This window comes from Hemibagrus wyckioides, linkage group LG09 (genome assembly GCF_019097595.1).
Source record: "Hemibagrus wyckioides isolate EC202008001 linkage group LG09, SWU_Hwy_1.0, whole genome shotgun sequence".
Classification (NCBI taxonomy): Eukaryota; Metazoa; Chordata; class Actinopteri; order Siluriformes; family Bagridae; genus Hemibagrus; species Hemibagrus wyckioides.
The window spans coordinates 4,161,666-4,177,915 of NC_080718.1; the positions used below are offsets into that span (position 1 = coordinate 4,161,666).

General features: G+C 39.2%; 1 protein-coding gene across 4 annotated transcripts; it reads left to right on the top strand.

Annotated features, from left to right (window-relative positions):
- The first annotated feature begins 612 nt into the window (after nucleotides 1–612).
- LOC131359626 (anti-Muellerian hormone type-2 receptor-like) lies at nucleotides 613–16,227 on the top strand. Of its 4 annotated transcripts, none has more exons than XM_058399626.1 (11): nucleotides 613–767; nucleotides 6,608–6,811; nucleotides 7,943–8,116; nucleotides 8,255–8,356; nucleotides 9,302–9,381; nucleotides 9,479–9,694; nucleotides 10,013–10,127; nucleotides 13,695–13,831; nucleotides 14,500–14,656; nucleotides 15,320–15,456; nucleotides 15,716–16,227. In XM_058399626.1, the coding sequence occupies exons 1-11, from the start codon at nucleotides 737–739 to the stop codon at nucleotides 15,824–15,826; spliced, it is 1,464 nt and encodes a 487-aa protein (XP_058255609.1). In that variant the 5' UTR covers nucleotides 613–736; the 3' UTR covers nucleotides 15,827–16,227. The 4 variants fall into 4 exon arrangements, with proteins under 4 accessions (XP_058255609.1, XP_058255610.1, XP_058255611.1 ...); XM_058399627.1 differs by having other exon boundaries at nucleotides 7,943–8,107; XM_058399628.1 differs by lacking the exon at nucleotides 6,608–6,811.
- The last annotated feature ends 23 nt before the right edge of the window (nucleotides 16,228–16,250 follow it).

The following is a 16,250-nucleotide window of genomic DNA, read 5'->3' on the forward strand; positions in this document are numbered from 1 at the left end:
ATCTATCTATCTATTTTAATAATAATAATAATAATAATAATATATAAATAAATAATAAATAAACTTAGTGGTTAAGGCGTTGGACTCCTAATCAGTAGATTGTCAGTTTGTGTTACACACTGCAGCAGACAATGGTTAATCCTGATATCATGCAGTGGCCTCATTTAGCATGGTTAATGCTCACAGCTCCACTGCAGAAACGGTTCAGGAACAGTTTGAGGAACATGATGAAGAGTTCATGGTCTTGACTCGGCCTCTAAATTCCCAAGATCTCAATCTGAGCGTCTGTGGATGTTCTGGATAAACAAGTCTGATCCAATGGAGGCAACCTTACAACTTAAAGGATCTGCTGTTGACTTAAGTCTCAGTGCACCACAGCACCTTCTGAGATCTTCAGGAGTCCAGGCATCGAGGGTCAGAGCTGTTTTGGTGGCACAAAAGGAGAAGCTGCACTGTATTAGGCAGGTGGTTTTAATGTTGGCTGATCAGTATCTAAAAGTGCCTTATTTTCTTATGAAAGTGTAAAAGTGTTCAAAAAGCTTTTATTTATATACAAGCGTGAGAATAAAGGATCCACTAAGTTGGCACAAACTTCCACTTTGGCTGGAATGTGTGGCGTTTTGTTGTTGGAATCATCCCACGTGGGAGTGAACGAGCGTCTTCAAGGTCATCTCTTTTCCTTTCTGTTTTCCCGAAGCATCTGTGCAAAGCGTTCGTCTGTTGGTCCCCGTGAAGAATGCGACTCTCACTGAGATCTGTTCTCACAGGTAAGTTCAAAGCTAGACTTACAGATGTAAATAGAAGTGTTTTTAACATCAAAAAAATGATTGAGGCGTTACTGTGTAAGAGGAGGAACATGGTGGAAGCCATTGGGTTGATGTTGCTTTAATCTGCAGGTTTGGGCGAAGAAAATCGCTCGCTCTCTTTTTGTTCTGGTGGAAATGTAGCATGAGATCAACTGAAAGGTTTAGAACATCCAGAGCAGACGATTGTGTATTAATGGTGTATAGAAATTTAATCAATTTAATCTAATAAGCATTTTGGGTGGTTTTTTTCTTTGTTTTCCTGCCAATGAAAAGACAATAGAAACACTGTAATGTTTCACCTGTTGCTTTGTGAAGGCTACATGCTGAACTTTCGACACTTTCTTAACAGTATTGTGACCAATTCAATCCTTTCTGTTCTTTATTTTAATAATCTACTCTTCACTGACATATTAACAACTTTGAGACAAGAGCAGGAGATTTTTTTTCAACCTGTTTTTCAGCCAAACACAAATTATTAACCTGAAATTTGAAAAGAAAGTAAAAACATATCTTTTTAAAAGATTTTTTGTTACTAAGTTCATGTTCATGTACAGTTTATTAAATATATAAAAACTATTATTATTATTATTATTATTATTATTATTATTATTATTATTATTATTATTATTATTATTAATAATAATAATAATATAATAATAGTAGTAATATTTTTTTGTATTTGTATTTTTTAAAATATTTATTTTGTGTGAACATAATAAATAGTGCTTGTGTGTTATATGCTATATATTGTTATTTAAAAAAAGTATAATAAATAATAATATTTATATACATACTATTATAATGATATTGTCTAATGATCATGTCTGGGACTGGGATTTTTCAATCAAACACTTGTCTCTAAACTCAATAATAATAATAATAATAATAATAATAATAATAATAATAATAATAATATTTTTTTTTAATTAAATGTTTCTGATACTGGATTTTCCAAAACCTAAAAATATCAAGGGGAAAAATGCAGATTTTAATCTAGTTTGTATTTGGTGTATCAGGTGTAAAACAGTTTGGTGTTGTTTGTTTTTTGCTGTTTGTTGTAGTGAAATGTCTGAGACTGGGTTTTCCAAAAAAAATAATAATTAATTAATAATAATAATAATAATAGTAATAATAATAGAATATAGAACATACAAAATTTATCCTATTTTTTTATTGTTTGCTTTTTTTTTAATTAAAGTTGCTTTTTTCCTTTTTGTATTAAAAATGTCAAAAAAATAAAAATAAATAATTTTAAAAAGTAAATATAAAATCGAGGATAGCAAATGCAACTGTAAAAATGTCTTAAAAATAAAATAACAATAAAAATAATCAAATAAATATAGTTGCAAGCAACGATAATCGGGCCCAAGCAACGGTGCCATCGCTGCCCAGGAGCACCAGACACAGCGGGCACAGTGGGTACATGCATTTAACAGGGAAATATCAAAAGGACAAAAGTGACAATTTGGGTCTAATGAAACTGATAAAAGCAATGTACACTAATGGCAAAAAGAAAACTGACCCTCCATCTAAACTATATAAGGACAAAAGTGACAGTTTGGGTATAATGAAACAGATCATAGCAATGTCCAGTGATGTCCAAAGGGACAATGACTCTAATCTACAGTATCTCACATAAATGAGTACATCCCTCACATTTCAGCAACCATTTTATTATATGTTCTCAAGGGACAATACTATAGAAATGAAAATTGGATATACTTTAGAGTGCAGCTTGTATAGCAGTACAGATTTACTGTCCTTTAATAATAATTCAACATAAAGACTTTATTGTCTAAATAACTGGCAATGAAAATGAGTACACCCTAAGTGAACACCTCAAAGCTGTGTCCAAAGTGTCAATATTTTGTGTGAGCACCATTGTTATCTAGCACAGCCTTAATCCTCCTGGCCATGGAATTCACCAGAGCTGCACATGTTGTTGCTGAGATCCTCTTCCATAATGATATCACAGAGCTGCTGGATGTTAGACACATGGCACTTCTCCCCCTTCTCCCCCACAGGTGCTCAATAGGGTTCAGGTCTGGAGACATACTTGGCCACTCCATCACCTTTACATTCAGCTTCCTCAGCAAGGCAGCTGTCATCTTGGCTGTGTGTTTGAGCTCGTTATCATGTTGAAAAATTGCTGTTTGGCCCAGTTTTTGAAGGGAGGGCATCATGTTCTGCTTCAGAATGCTGGAATCCATGTCTCCCTCAATGAACCGCAGCCCCCCAGTACCAGCAGCAGGCATGCAGCCCCAGAACATGATGGTGCTTTGAGTACAATGCTACAGTTAAGCATCACCATGCTTAACTGTAGGCAAGAGACAATTTTCTTGGTACTCTTCAGCAGGGCGTCACCACACATGCTGGACATCATCTGACCCCAACAAGTTTATCTTAGTCTCATCAGACCACAGGACATGGTTCCAGTAATTCATGCTCTTGGACAAGTTGTCTTCAGCAAACTGTTTGTGGGCTTTCTTGTGAGCCAACTTCAGAAGAGGCTTTCTTCTGGGATGACAGCCATGGAAACAAACTTGTTGCAGTGTGCGGCCTGAGCACTGACAAGCTGACCACCCGCTTCTGCAACCTCCGAAGCAATGCTGGCAGCACTCATGCGTCTGTTTTTCAAAGGCAGCTTCTGCACCTGATGCAGACTACGAGGACTCAACTTCTTTGACTGACCCTTGCGAGGTCTGTTCCGAGTGGAACCTGTCTTGGAAAACCCTCTGTAATGACCCTGGCCACTGTACTGTAACTCAATTTCAGGGTGTAACCCATCATCTTGTAGCCTAACCCATCTTTGTGGAGAGTAACAATTCTAATTCTCAAATCCTCTGAGAGTTCTTTGCCATGAGGTGCCATGTTGATCGTCTAGTGGTCAGTATGAGTGAATTGTACTCAAAGCACCAAATTCTAAATGCTCTACAGTATAAGATACACAAATTTGTATGGACTTATCAAGCTGACAAACACACGAACATGATAAATAGGACATGTGACTTTGCACTGTTAAAAGATATACAGCTTTTATCACTTAGGGTGTACTCACTTTTGTTGCCAGCTATTTTGACAATAATACTTGTATGTTGAGTTATTTTCAGAGGACAATAAATCTATGCTGCTATACAAGCTGCACACTAACTATTCTGAACCGTCTGAGATATCAAGAAACCCTTCACAATTTCAAATCCTCAATGTCTTCAGACCATATTGTACCCTGTTTGGTCAAAATCATATAAATCCCCTAGGAGAAGTACTGTATATCAAAATCCATTGGGTGCATTTTTCAAACATCCCAAAATAACTGACTTCCTGTTAAGCAGACCCTGTGACAGGTGGATGAACGTCATTAAGCTCAATGAGATCTAAATGTATACCACATGTCATGCATATACGTGCAAGTGAATATTATAGATAGATAGATAGATAGATAGATAGATAGATAGATAGATAGATAGATAGATAGATAGATAGATAGATAGATAGATAGATAGATAGATAGATAGATAGATAGATACAACTTTATTGTCATTGCAAAGTACAGGTACATAGCAATGAAATGCTGTTTAGCATCTACCAGAAATGCAAATAGTAGAAATTGTGCAAATGAACAAGTGCAGATAAATATGTAAATATGTACATCAATAAATAAATAAGGCTATGTCAGAGTGTGTGTAGAAAAGTATGTGAAGGTAGTATTTACAGCACATAAAGTGACAGGTGTAATTATAATTGTGCTAAAATATGTGTGCATTATGTACAATGAGCTGTGCAGCTATATTTCTGACAAAGTTCCAGGGGGCGCTGTGACAGCCCTGTGCCACGCCCGGGGACCAGCCACACTGGCCTTTCTCAGAAACATTTGCACTCTTTATGCAAAATATTTTGGAACATTAGGCCTTTCCACTCGTAAGATATGAGAAGATTAAGTTTCTTCTATTATGTTCTCATGTAAATCGTCGCCATAGTAACACAATTCAAGGTATCAAAAATTCCTTCACAGTTTCACATCAGCCATGTCCTGACATTATTCTGACTGATTTTGATGCAAATCAAGTGAAAGTAAGGGACAAAATATTAGCGATTTCAAAAAGTGACACACTTCCTGCTGCCAGTTGGTGGCACTATGACCGAGTTGTCATATCTGTGTGATCAACTTTCTATGCTTAACATAATCCTAAGGTTTCATGTAGATCACTTAATGTACACAGAAGTTATTAGCCACTTCCTGTTTCGTTTTATTCGCCATAAGTTTAAAGGCTCCTCACGGCTGAACCGTTTGAGATCAAAAATCCCTTAACAATTTTGCATTATCAGTGTCTTGAGATCATATTAGCCTGGGTTTGGTGGCGGTTGTATCAATGTCTTGAGATCATATTAGCCTGGGTTTGGTGGCGGTTGTATCAATGTCTTGAGATCATATTAGCCTGGGTTTGGTGGCGGTTGTATCAATGTCTTGAGATCATATTAGCCTGGGTTTGGTGGCGGTTGTATCAATGTCTTGAGATCATATTAGCCTGGGTTTGGTGGCGGTTGTATCAATGTCTTGAGATCATATTAGCCTGGGTTTGGTGGCGGTTGTATCAATGTCTTGAGATCATATTAGCCTGGGTTTGGTGGCGGTTGTATCAATGTCTTGAGATCATATTAGCCTGGGTTTGGTGGCGGTTGTATCAATGTCTTGAGATCATACTAGCCTGGGTTTGGTGGCGGTTGTATCAAAGTCTTGAGATCATATTAGCCTGGGTTTGGTGGCGGTTGTATCAATGTCTTGAGATCATATTAGCCTGGGTTTGGTGGCGGTTGTATCAATGTCTTGAGATCATATTAGCCTGGGTTTGGTGGCGGTTGTATCAATGTCTTGAGATCATACTAGCCTGGGTTTGGTGGCGGTTGTGTCAATGTCTTGAGATCATATTAGCCTGGGTTTGGTGGCGGTTGTATCAATGTCTTGAGATCATACTAGCCTGGGTTTGGTGGCGGTTGTATCAATTCCCTAGGAGGAGTATTTCAAATTCCATTAGGTGAGTTTTGCAAACTACTCAAAATAACTGACTTCCTGTGGATTAGACTTAATGACGTGCAATGTGAAAGTTGTTCAGCTCAATGAGATCTAAGTGTGTACCAAGTTTTACATGGATACGTGCAAGTGTGTATCAGCTATGCAGCAAGATTTACCAGGGGGCGCTGTGATGGGTGTGTGCCACGCCCAGGGCCGAGCCACAGTGACGTCCTAATGGCCGCAGATTCCAACCTGTCTGCTGATTTTCCAAAAGTGCCCAGATGATTGAAAAAAAAAAAAAAAAAAAATCCTTAGAGGAACAAGAGAGCCCTTCGCACTGCTAGTGCTTGGGCCCTAAAAATCGAGAATAGAAAATACAAATGTTAAAATACATAAACTTTTTTTGTTTGAAGTTGCTTTTTCTGTAGTAAGAAAATCTTCGACTGTGTTTTCCAAAATAAATAAATAAATAAATCGAGGATAGAAAAATAGCTGCTTTTTTTGAGACTGGATTTCCCAAATTAAAAAAATAAATCGGGGCTAGAAAATAAAATTTAGAACTTTTTTTTGTTTAAAGTTGCCATTTTATTTCCTTTTTGTGTAGTAAAATGATCTGAGACTAGGTTTTCCATACTAGGATTAAAAAACAAAATCAGGAATAGAAAATGCTGACTGTCTAATACATTACAACTAAGACAAAAGCAAATAAAAAAGAGTAACAACAATATGACTTGTTATTCTGAAGTGTATAAATAAAACAGCTAATTAATAATCGATCCTTTTTTTCTAGCATCCATAGCTTGGTTGTCGACATGCATCCCGTCCCCAGCGGTCACTTCAGACAGGAGATGTGTGTTCTTGGCTAGTCCACAGAACACTAAATGGATCCGGAGAGCAGGGAATATAAGTGGACCCAGTCAGCACTGTGCCAGAACTGAGTGCTGTATGGGTTACTTCCTGCTGGATAGCCGAAAGCCGACACCCATCCTCTTGAGTAACGTAACGCCTTTCCTCCTCCTGTCCTTTGGAAAGCTGACCCAATCGTCAGAAGCTAGATGATGCTGATGTTTGTTCCACAAATTGTGAAGGCAGACTTGATCTGAGTTTTGATGTAAACCACAGCACTGTTTAAACCTGGAATCAGCTTGATTAGGAGGTTTTGATTGGTTTTCTCTGACTGTAGTTCTGACTGAAACCATTTCATTGTTGTTTCTTGAGAGAAGTAATCTGTGTAAGCGTCCATGTTGTGACATTGTCCAGTTTAGCCTCCAGATTCCCGCACTGTTTAAATTCTCCTGGTATTTCAAGGCTAAATTGAAATGAAATGAAAGCTTTACACAATCACCGTCTCCTGCATCCTGTGGATTTTGTTAGCATACTGTATATATGATGAAATCTGTTCATGAATATTGATTTGTTTCCTTGGTTGTTTGATCTCTCTCTCTCTCTCTCTCTCTCTCTTTCTGCCCCCTCCCTACCTCTCTCTCTAATCTCTCTCTCTCTGTTTCTGCTCCCCATCTCTCTCTCTCTCTCTCTCTCTCTTTTTCTGCCCCCTCCCTACCTCTCTCTCTAATCTCTCTCTCTCTCTTTCTGCCCCCTCCCTACCTCTCTCTCTAATCTCTCTCTCTCTCTTTCTGCTCCCCATCTCTCTCTCTCTCTCTCTCTCTCTCTCTCTCTGTCTCTCTCTCTCTTTCTGCCCCCTCCCCACCTCTCTCTCTAATCTCTCTCTCTCTCTGTCCATCTCTCTTCCTTTATCTCTCTTTCTGCCCCCTCCCCATCTCTCTCTCTCTCTCTCTCTCTCTCTCTCTAATCTCTTTCTGCTACTCCCTCTCTCTGTCTCTCTCTGTCCTTCCCTGTCCATTTCTCTCTCTTTCACTGCCTCTCTTTCTGTTTCCCTCTCTATCTCTCTCTCCCTCTCTCTCTGTCCATTTCTCTCTCTCCTTATCTCTCTTTTTCTGTTCCCCTCTCCACCCCACCCCACCCCTCTCTCTCTCTGTCCATTTCTCTCTATACATCTCTCTTTCAATCTCTCTTTCTGTTCCCCTCCCCACCTCTTTCTCTCTCTCACTCTCTCTCCATCCCTCGCTCCACCCCTCTCCCCATCCCTCTATCTTTCTCTCTTTAGGTTGTAGTATAATCCAAACCAGGTGCCCAAACTCCTCATGCCATGCATCACTTCTTCATCAGAAGTTCATTAGGTGTGTCTGCAGCTCAGATTTCTGCAATGCGAACATCAGCTTTAATCAACAAGCCCAGCAGACTGAATACACACAGCCTCAGTATTCCTCAGGTACTACAGGTATATTTTTATTTAGTTTCACCTCATTTTGTTTCTGAAAGTTAATTCATAGTTCTTGTTGGTCATGAGACCCTGTACCTCTTACTCTACTGTACCTAAAAGCATGATCTGAGAGAACATCCCATGCTTTCTGTGTAGATCTTCTGACCGTCAACGTCCTCATTATTCCTGCTGGAGCTCTGTTTCTATTCATTTCCCTTGTAATGGCACTGAAGTGGAAAATTCTTCTTAAGCAATGCAGTAAGATTGCCATTTTCTATTAAATACCATCGCTTAAACATCAAATTCTAACTTTGTACTTTTCTATGAAATATGCTTATTATACAGTATGCTGCTTGTGGTGGTGCCACTATACCCTTTTAAAGCTCTGTGAAGTTCACGATTCCAGATGTAGCTCTATTGAAGCTTCATAAAGTTCCAGTTGTAGCTCTAATGAAGCTCCATGAAGTTCATGATTCCAGATGTAGCTCAGATTAAGCTTCATCAAGTTCACAATTCCACTTGTAGCTCTAATGAAGCTTCATGAAGCTCATGATTCCAGTTGTAGCTCTAATGAAGCTTCATGAAGATCATGAATCTAGCTGTAGCTCTAATGAAGCTTCATGAGGTCCAAAATTCCAGTTGTAGCTCTAATGAAGCTTCATAAAGATCACAATATCAGTTTAAGCTCCAATGAAGCTTCATGAAGATCATGATTTCAGTTGTATCTCTAATGAAGCTTCATGAAGTCACAATTACAGTTGTAGCTCTAGTAAAGCTCCATGAATTTATCGATTCCAGTTGTAGCTCAAATGAAGCTCCATGAAGTTCATGACTTCAGATGTAGCTTTAATGAAGTTTCATTAAGATCACAATTCCAGTTGTAGCTCTAATGAAGCTCATAATTCCAGTTGTAGATTTTAGGAAAGATTTGAATAATTGGATATAAAGCCTGTTAATGTCAAAGTTTTCCTTCACGTGAAGGTTTGTAGGTCAGCAGAGAAGAGGGTTTTTTTCCACAGAGAGAAAAAGAGCCACAATGGTTAGGGGAAGACTAAGAGGAATAAAACACTTCGGAACATGCGGTTATGGGAAAATAATCAACTTCACAGCACACTTGTGTAAAAAGGAACATGTTTCAGGAAACTCTATAAAAATGGATATGTGTAATAATGTAAATATGTTATTTTTCTTCCCTAAATAAAGGACCTGTAACACCTCCGAACACACATGATGTCTTTGAGATTTCTAATACTGACCTGGATAAACACCTGGAGATGCAGAAAGTAAAAAATCTGATCAATAATCAGAACATTTAATCATTAGTGAGTCAATGTTAAGTGCTTTTTTTCCTTCATTATATCAATTTGTTTATTTTTCCAGGTTATCGCTTGCGGCCATTTTGCAAGCGTGTGGCAGGGAATATTCCAGGGATCGTCCGTAGCCTTGAAAGTGTTTCCGACAGCGCTACAGCAAGAGTTCAACAAAGAGAAAGACGTCTACAAGCTGCCTTTAATGACGCATTCTGGGATCGTAAGGTTTTTTGGACATGGAAAAATTGGGAAAGAGTTTTTGCTGGTATTGGAACTGGCAACCCAGGTGAGTTTTTTTTAAGGAATAGGTCAAGGGTACCAGAAGGAAAAATGCTAATAATTGGATGTACTGGATCAAGTGCTATTTTGTAACACACACAGTAATAATAGTGGAAGCCATACTGGGATTCAGGCAGCACTTTACTGGACTCCTATTACACCAATATCATTGGATAATATTTGACAACAAAGAAAAAAATATTTCTTTTAATTTATTCTTCAGTCCACATTTTCTAGTACACTTACTGCTAATTTGGTATCCAACTTAATCTCATGTTGCTTGTTCAGTCTCATAAATTTGCTTAAAACTTTTTTTTATTTTTAGAGTTCTTTGAATGCATTGCTGTCCAGAACCGTGTGCGACTGGGCCTGTACTCTAAAACTAGCTCGAACCCTATCGCAAGGATTGGCCTATCTGCACACGGACTTAAAAATGAACGGTGAGGAGCTTCAGACCAATGTATAGAACATTTTTGTGTGGACAACTCCAGAATTATTAGTAGCCTTTATGAAAATGAGCTAATGAGTGAGATTTTGAGCTTGTCATAGCACGAGTGACCATCATCACCACCATCACCATCACCACTACCACCACGATCTCCATTACCACTATCACTACCACCATCATCACCACCATCACCACTACCACCACAATCTCCATTACCACTATCACTACCACCATCATCACCACCATCACCACTACCACCACAATCTCCATTACCACTATCACTACCACCATCATCACCACCATCACCACTACCACCACAATCTCCATTACCACTATCACTACCACCATCATCACCACCATCACCACTACCACCACAATCTCCATTACCACTATCACTACCACCATCATCACCACCATCACCACTACCACCACAATCTCCATTACCACTATCACTACCACCATCATCACCACCATCACCACTACCACCACAATCTCCATTACCACTATCACTACCACCATCATCACCACCATCACCACTACCACCACAATCTCCATTACCACTATCACTACCACCATCATCACCACCATCACCACTACCACCACAATCTCCATTACCACTATCACTACCACCATCAGCACCACCATCACCATTTCCACCACCACCATTACCACCACTACCACCACCATCATCATTTCCACCACCAATGCCACACTTTTAAGGGTTTTTAGGAATCAGAAATTGAAGTTCATGGCTCCACTTGTAGCTCTAATGCAGGTGATGTTTACTTAAAGTTCATGAAGCCAATTATAGCATTGATGAAGCTTGGAAGTTCATGATTCCAGTTCTACTGTAGCTTTAATGGTCTTAATGTTCAGACGAAGTTTATGATCCAAGTTGAAACTCCATGAATTTCTTTATTCCAGTTGTACTGTAGCATTAATTAGTTTATGATCCAAGTTGTAGTGCTAAGAAGGATTGGTGAAGTTCTAATGAAGCTCACAATTCCATTTGTAGCTCAAATGAAGCTTAATGAAGCTCATGATTCCAGTTGTAGCTCTAATGAAGCTCCATGAAGTTCCTGATTCCAGTTGTAGCTCTAATGAAGCTTCATGAAGTTCACAATTCCAGTTTTAGTTCTAATGAAGCCTTATAAATTTCATGATTCCAGGTGTAACTCTAATGAAGCTTCATGAAGTTCACGATTCCAGTTGTACCTCCAATTAAGCTCCATGGTGTTCACAATTCCAGTTGTAGCTCTAAGGAAGCTTCATGAAGCTCACGATTCCAGTTGTAGCTCTATTGAAGCTTTATGAAGCTCACGATTCCAGTTGTAGCTCTATTTAAGCTTCATGAAGCTCAGAATTCCAGTTGTAGCTCTAATGAAGCTTTATGAAGCTCACGATTCCAGTTGTAGCTCTATTTAAGCTTCATGAAGCTCAGAATTCCAGTTGTAGCTCTAATGAAGCTTTATGAAGCTCACGATTCCAGTTGTAGCTCTATTTAAGCTTCATGAAGCTCAGAATTCCAGTTGTAGCTCTAATGAAGATTTATGAAGCTGACAATTCCAGTTGTAGCTCTAATGAAGCTTTATGAAGCTCACGATTCCAGTTGTAGCTCTAATGAAGATTTATGAAGCTGACAATTCCAGTTGTAGCTCTAATGAAGCTTTATGAAGCTCACGATTCCAGTTGTAGCTCTAATGAAGATTTATGAAGCTGACAATTCCAGTTGTAGCTCTAATGAAGCTTTATGAAGCTCACGATTCCAGTTGTAGCTCTATTTCAGCTTCATGAAGCTCAGAATTCCAGTTGTAGCTCTAATGAAGATTTATGAAGCTGACAATTCCAGTTGTAGCTCTAATGAAGCTTTATGAAGCTCACGATTCCAGTTGTAGCTCTATTTCAGCTTCATGAAGCTCAGAATTCCAGTTGTAGCTCTAATGAAGATTTATGAAGCTGACAATTCCAGTTGTAGCTCTAATGAAGCTTTATGAAGTTCCTGATTCCAGTTGTAGCTCTAATGAAGCTTCATGAAGTTCACAATTCCAGTTTTAGTTCTAATGAAGCCTTATAAATTTCATGATTCCAGGTGTAACTCTAATGAAGCTTCATGAAGTTCATGATTCCAGTTGTACCTCTAATTAAGCTCCATGGTGTTCACAATTCCAGTTGTAGCTCTTAGTAAGCTTTATGAAGCTCACAATTCCAGTTGTAGCTCTTAGTAAGCTTTATGAAGCTCACAATTCCAGTTGTAGCTCTTAGTAAGCTTTATGAAGCTCACAATTCCAGTTGTAGCTCTTAGTAAGCTTTATGAAGCTCACAATTCCAGTTGTAGTTCTAATGAAGCTTTCTGAAGCTCACAATTCCAGTTGTAGCTCTAATGAAGCTTCATGAAGCTCACAATTCCAGTTGTAGCTCTAATGAAGCTTCATGAAGCTTATGATTCCTGTTGTAGCTTCATAATGTAAAACTTCATTAAATGTCCAGGTGAATTTGATGAGTCCATCTGTACTGCTAATGTGGCTTGGTGAAGTTCATGTTCATGATTTTTTTAAAGGTTGGTGGAAGTCTCTTCATCCTCCTGCATCAGTTCCTAACTAATTTCTTCTTCTTGAAAGGTGCCAATAGTTCTGGAGTTGACCATTTTCTATGTGTCCCAGATACACTATATTGCCAAAAGTTTTGGGACACCCCTCCAAATCATTGAGCTCAGGTGTTGTTTTTCAGCGTTTGGGCTCGGCCCCTTAGTTCAAGTAAAAGGAACTCTTAATGCTTCAGCTTCATACCAAGACATTTTAGACAATTTCATGCTCCCAACTTTGTGGGAACAGTTTGGGGATGATCCCTTCTTGTTCCAACATGACTGTACACCAGTGACCAAAGCAAGGTCCATAAAGACATGGATGAGTGAGTTTGGTGTGGAGGAACTTGACTGACCTGCACAGAGTCCTGACCTCAACCTCACAGAACACCTTTGGGATGAATTAGAGCGGAGACTGCGAGCCAGACCTTCTCATCCAACATCAGTGCCTGACCTCACAAATGTGCTTCTAGAGGAATGGTCAAAAATTCCCATAAACACACTCCTAAACCTTGTGGAAAGCCTTCCCAGAAGAGTTGAAGCTGTTATAGCTACAAAGGGCGGGACGACTCCATATTACATTCACGTGCATGTAAAGGCAGATGTCCCAGTTTTGGCCTGGCTCGCAGTCTCTGCTCTAATTCATCCCAAAAGTGTTCTATGGGGTTGAGGTCAGGACTCAAGTTCCTCCACACAAAACTCACTCATCCATGTCTTTATGGACCTTATGCACTGGTGTGCAGTCATGTTGGAACAGGAAGGGGTCATCCCCAACCTGTTCCCACAAAGTTGGGAACATGGAATTGTCCAAAATGTCTTGGTATGAAGCTGAAGCGTTAAGAGTTCCTTTCACTGGAACTAAGGGGCCGAGCCCAACCCCTGAAAAACAACACCTGGATTCAATATTTTGGAGGGGTGTCCCAAAACTTTTGGCTATATAGTGTACATGGCTGGTTTGTTCTTTGTGTTGTTTTGTAGGAGTCTATAAACCAGCGGTGGCACACTGTGATCTCAGCAGCAGTAATGTTCTGGTGAAAGCTGATGGTTCTTGCGCTCTGTGTGACTTTGGATGCTCCACAGTGCTACAGAGACGGGGATATTCAGGCATAGTCGAGGTTTGCATCACTGATTCATTATCTAACGTTGGACTGGTTAATTTTACATTATTTGCTGTTATCAGTTCTTAATTATGTCCTGAGTCAGCTTGTGTTAATCTTTGGAATAGATGATTACACGACTATTTTTTTTCTTTCCTACTGGTATAAATGGCATCATGCACCAATCAGGCATAACATTATGACCACCTGCCTAATATTGTGTTGTTCCCTCCTTTTGCTGTCAAAACAGCCCTGACCCATCGAGGCATAGACTCCACTAGATCGCTGAAGGTGTGCTGTGGTATCTGGCACCAAGTTGTTAGCAGCAGATCCTTTAAGTCCTGTATGTTGCAAGGCGGGGCCTCCGTGGGCCTCTATACTTACAGGACTTAAAGGATACTTTTGATAGATACTGACCACTGCAGACCGGGAACACCCCACAAGAGCTGCAGTTTTGGAGATGCTCTGATCCAGTGGTCTAGCCATTACAATTTGGCCCTTCGTCAAACTCGCTCAAATCCTTACGCTTGTCCATTTTTCCTGCTTCTAACATCAACTTTGAGGACAAAATGTTCACTTGCTGCCTAATATATCCCACCCACTAACAGGTGCCATGACGAGGAGATCATGGCAGAGTTATTCACTACACCTGTCACTGCTCAGAATGATCTGTGTATGTATTTCAGGGCAAAATGCAAATGGGGACACTGCAGTACATGTCACCTGAGATCTTGGAGGGATGCGTTAATCTGAGCAGCGGACGTTGTTTGCTCCAGGCAGATGTGTATTCGTTAGGGCTACTGCTTTGGGAGATGCTGATGCGGTGCTCTGACCTCTGTACAGGTATAAAGTCACACTTTTTAAACAGATGCAGATAGGGGGAAAAAACATTCGTCAAGGTTTATACAGAGGACAAATACTTGAGACAATGATTGTGCACAAAACAACATGCTGTGGTTGTGTTTAGCTGCTAATCGGACGTTTTGGGATATATTAAAATCTGTATATTAAAGATTTAACCTAGTGAAAGATTTCAATCTCTGTCTCCCTGTATGTTGCTGTCTGTTATGTTATTGTGATGTTACACCTCATTTTGATCCTGATGTTTAAAATATATATTTAATCTATTTTTTTCAGATATTTAATTGACCAATATCTCCATTATGACCTTTACTCACCTGACACACCTCACCTGACTCAAAAGTGTCTTGAAAGATATTTGGATTTCAATATTTAAAAAAATATATATATTTTAAAAATATATTTCTTTAAATCTGCTTTGTGACAAAGCTCTAAACAAAATGAATTAAATTTGGAAAAAAACTACTTTCAGAAAATGATATTAAAGTCAAGAAAGGCTGAAGGTGATGTCATCAACATGTTATCTAATGCAAATTATTAAAAAGCATTTTGGTGAAAAATAATAAATAAATCATATGTGAAAGGTATGTGCTGTATTTGAAGTTAGTGTAGATGTAAGTGCTTCATGCGATTCATCAAGTCTAGGTTCTCCTGGTCCTGAGCATACGCTGCCTTATGAGATGGAACTGGGACGCAGTCCATCCCTTGAAGATCTTCTTACTTTTGTGGTGGAGAAAAGACACCGTCCAGCTATACCTCACCTGTGGGCCAGAGTCTCCCAGGTACAAGGTCTTTACACAGGAAAATTATTCAAAGTAATTTCCTGAGCTTTTAAAATCACCTGAGTGCTTCCGAGGATGCCAGATACGTGTCCCATATTGCGTTACTTTAACAGCATTTACTTCATTAAAACTTAAGCATTCGCTTCCTTTGAGCCTGATTACTGAGGCAGATTACTCTTGTGACATCTTTCTGAATATAAATAAAAGAACATACCCCGTTTTAATGCGTCTGTTAAGACTTCATCACCTCTATTTGCAGGACTTGCTTCTCCAAGAGCTGCTTGAAGACTGCTGGGATCACGATGCAGACGCAAGACTCACAGCAGAGTGTGCAGCTAATAGATTAGCCTCGTTAACCCTCGAAGACTGAGTGCTAACATAGCATTGCTTAACGCTGTAATAACTGATGAAGTGAAGTGATATTAGCAAGAGTGAAGAGTCTAACACATTTCGGTGAGAGTGTTTGCTATCAGATTACTGTCCAGGGAAACATAACAACATTGAAGCACATAAGGTAGTGAAGAAAGAATGGCATAAAGAGGATAATTAGTTTGTCTTCATTGTATATACGTATTTTAATTGTGCAGACATGAATTAGCGCTCTAAGAGTAAGAAAATCAGGTCAGGTTTTTCCACACCAACACCACTGGTGCACTTGTTGGTTTCAAATTCCCAGAATGCACTGCTGTTATGCAACACAGTTTCTGTGAGCTTTGACCCATTTTTACATACTTTTTTCCCTGCTTTGCAAAATAAACTGCGTTGGCAAAAGTTTTCAGTCATTGAATTCAGGG

What these genes read in the sequence shown, in the direction of transcription:
- LOC131359626 (XM_058399626.1), top strand. Translation starts at nt 737, where the DNA reads ATGCGACTCTCACTGAGATCTGTTCTCACAG. An exon ending in GATATTCAGGCATAGTCGAG is followed by an intron (nt 13,832 to 14,499) that starts GTTTGCATCACT and finishes TATGTATTTCAG; the next exon opens with GGCAAAATGCAAATGGGGAC. An exon ending in GTGCTCTGACCTCTGTACAG is followed by an intron (nt 14,657 to 15,319) that starts GTATAAAGTCAC and finishes CATCAAGTCTAG; the next exon opens with GTTCTCCTGGTCCTGAGCAT.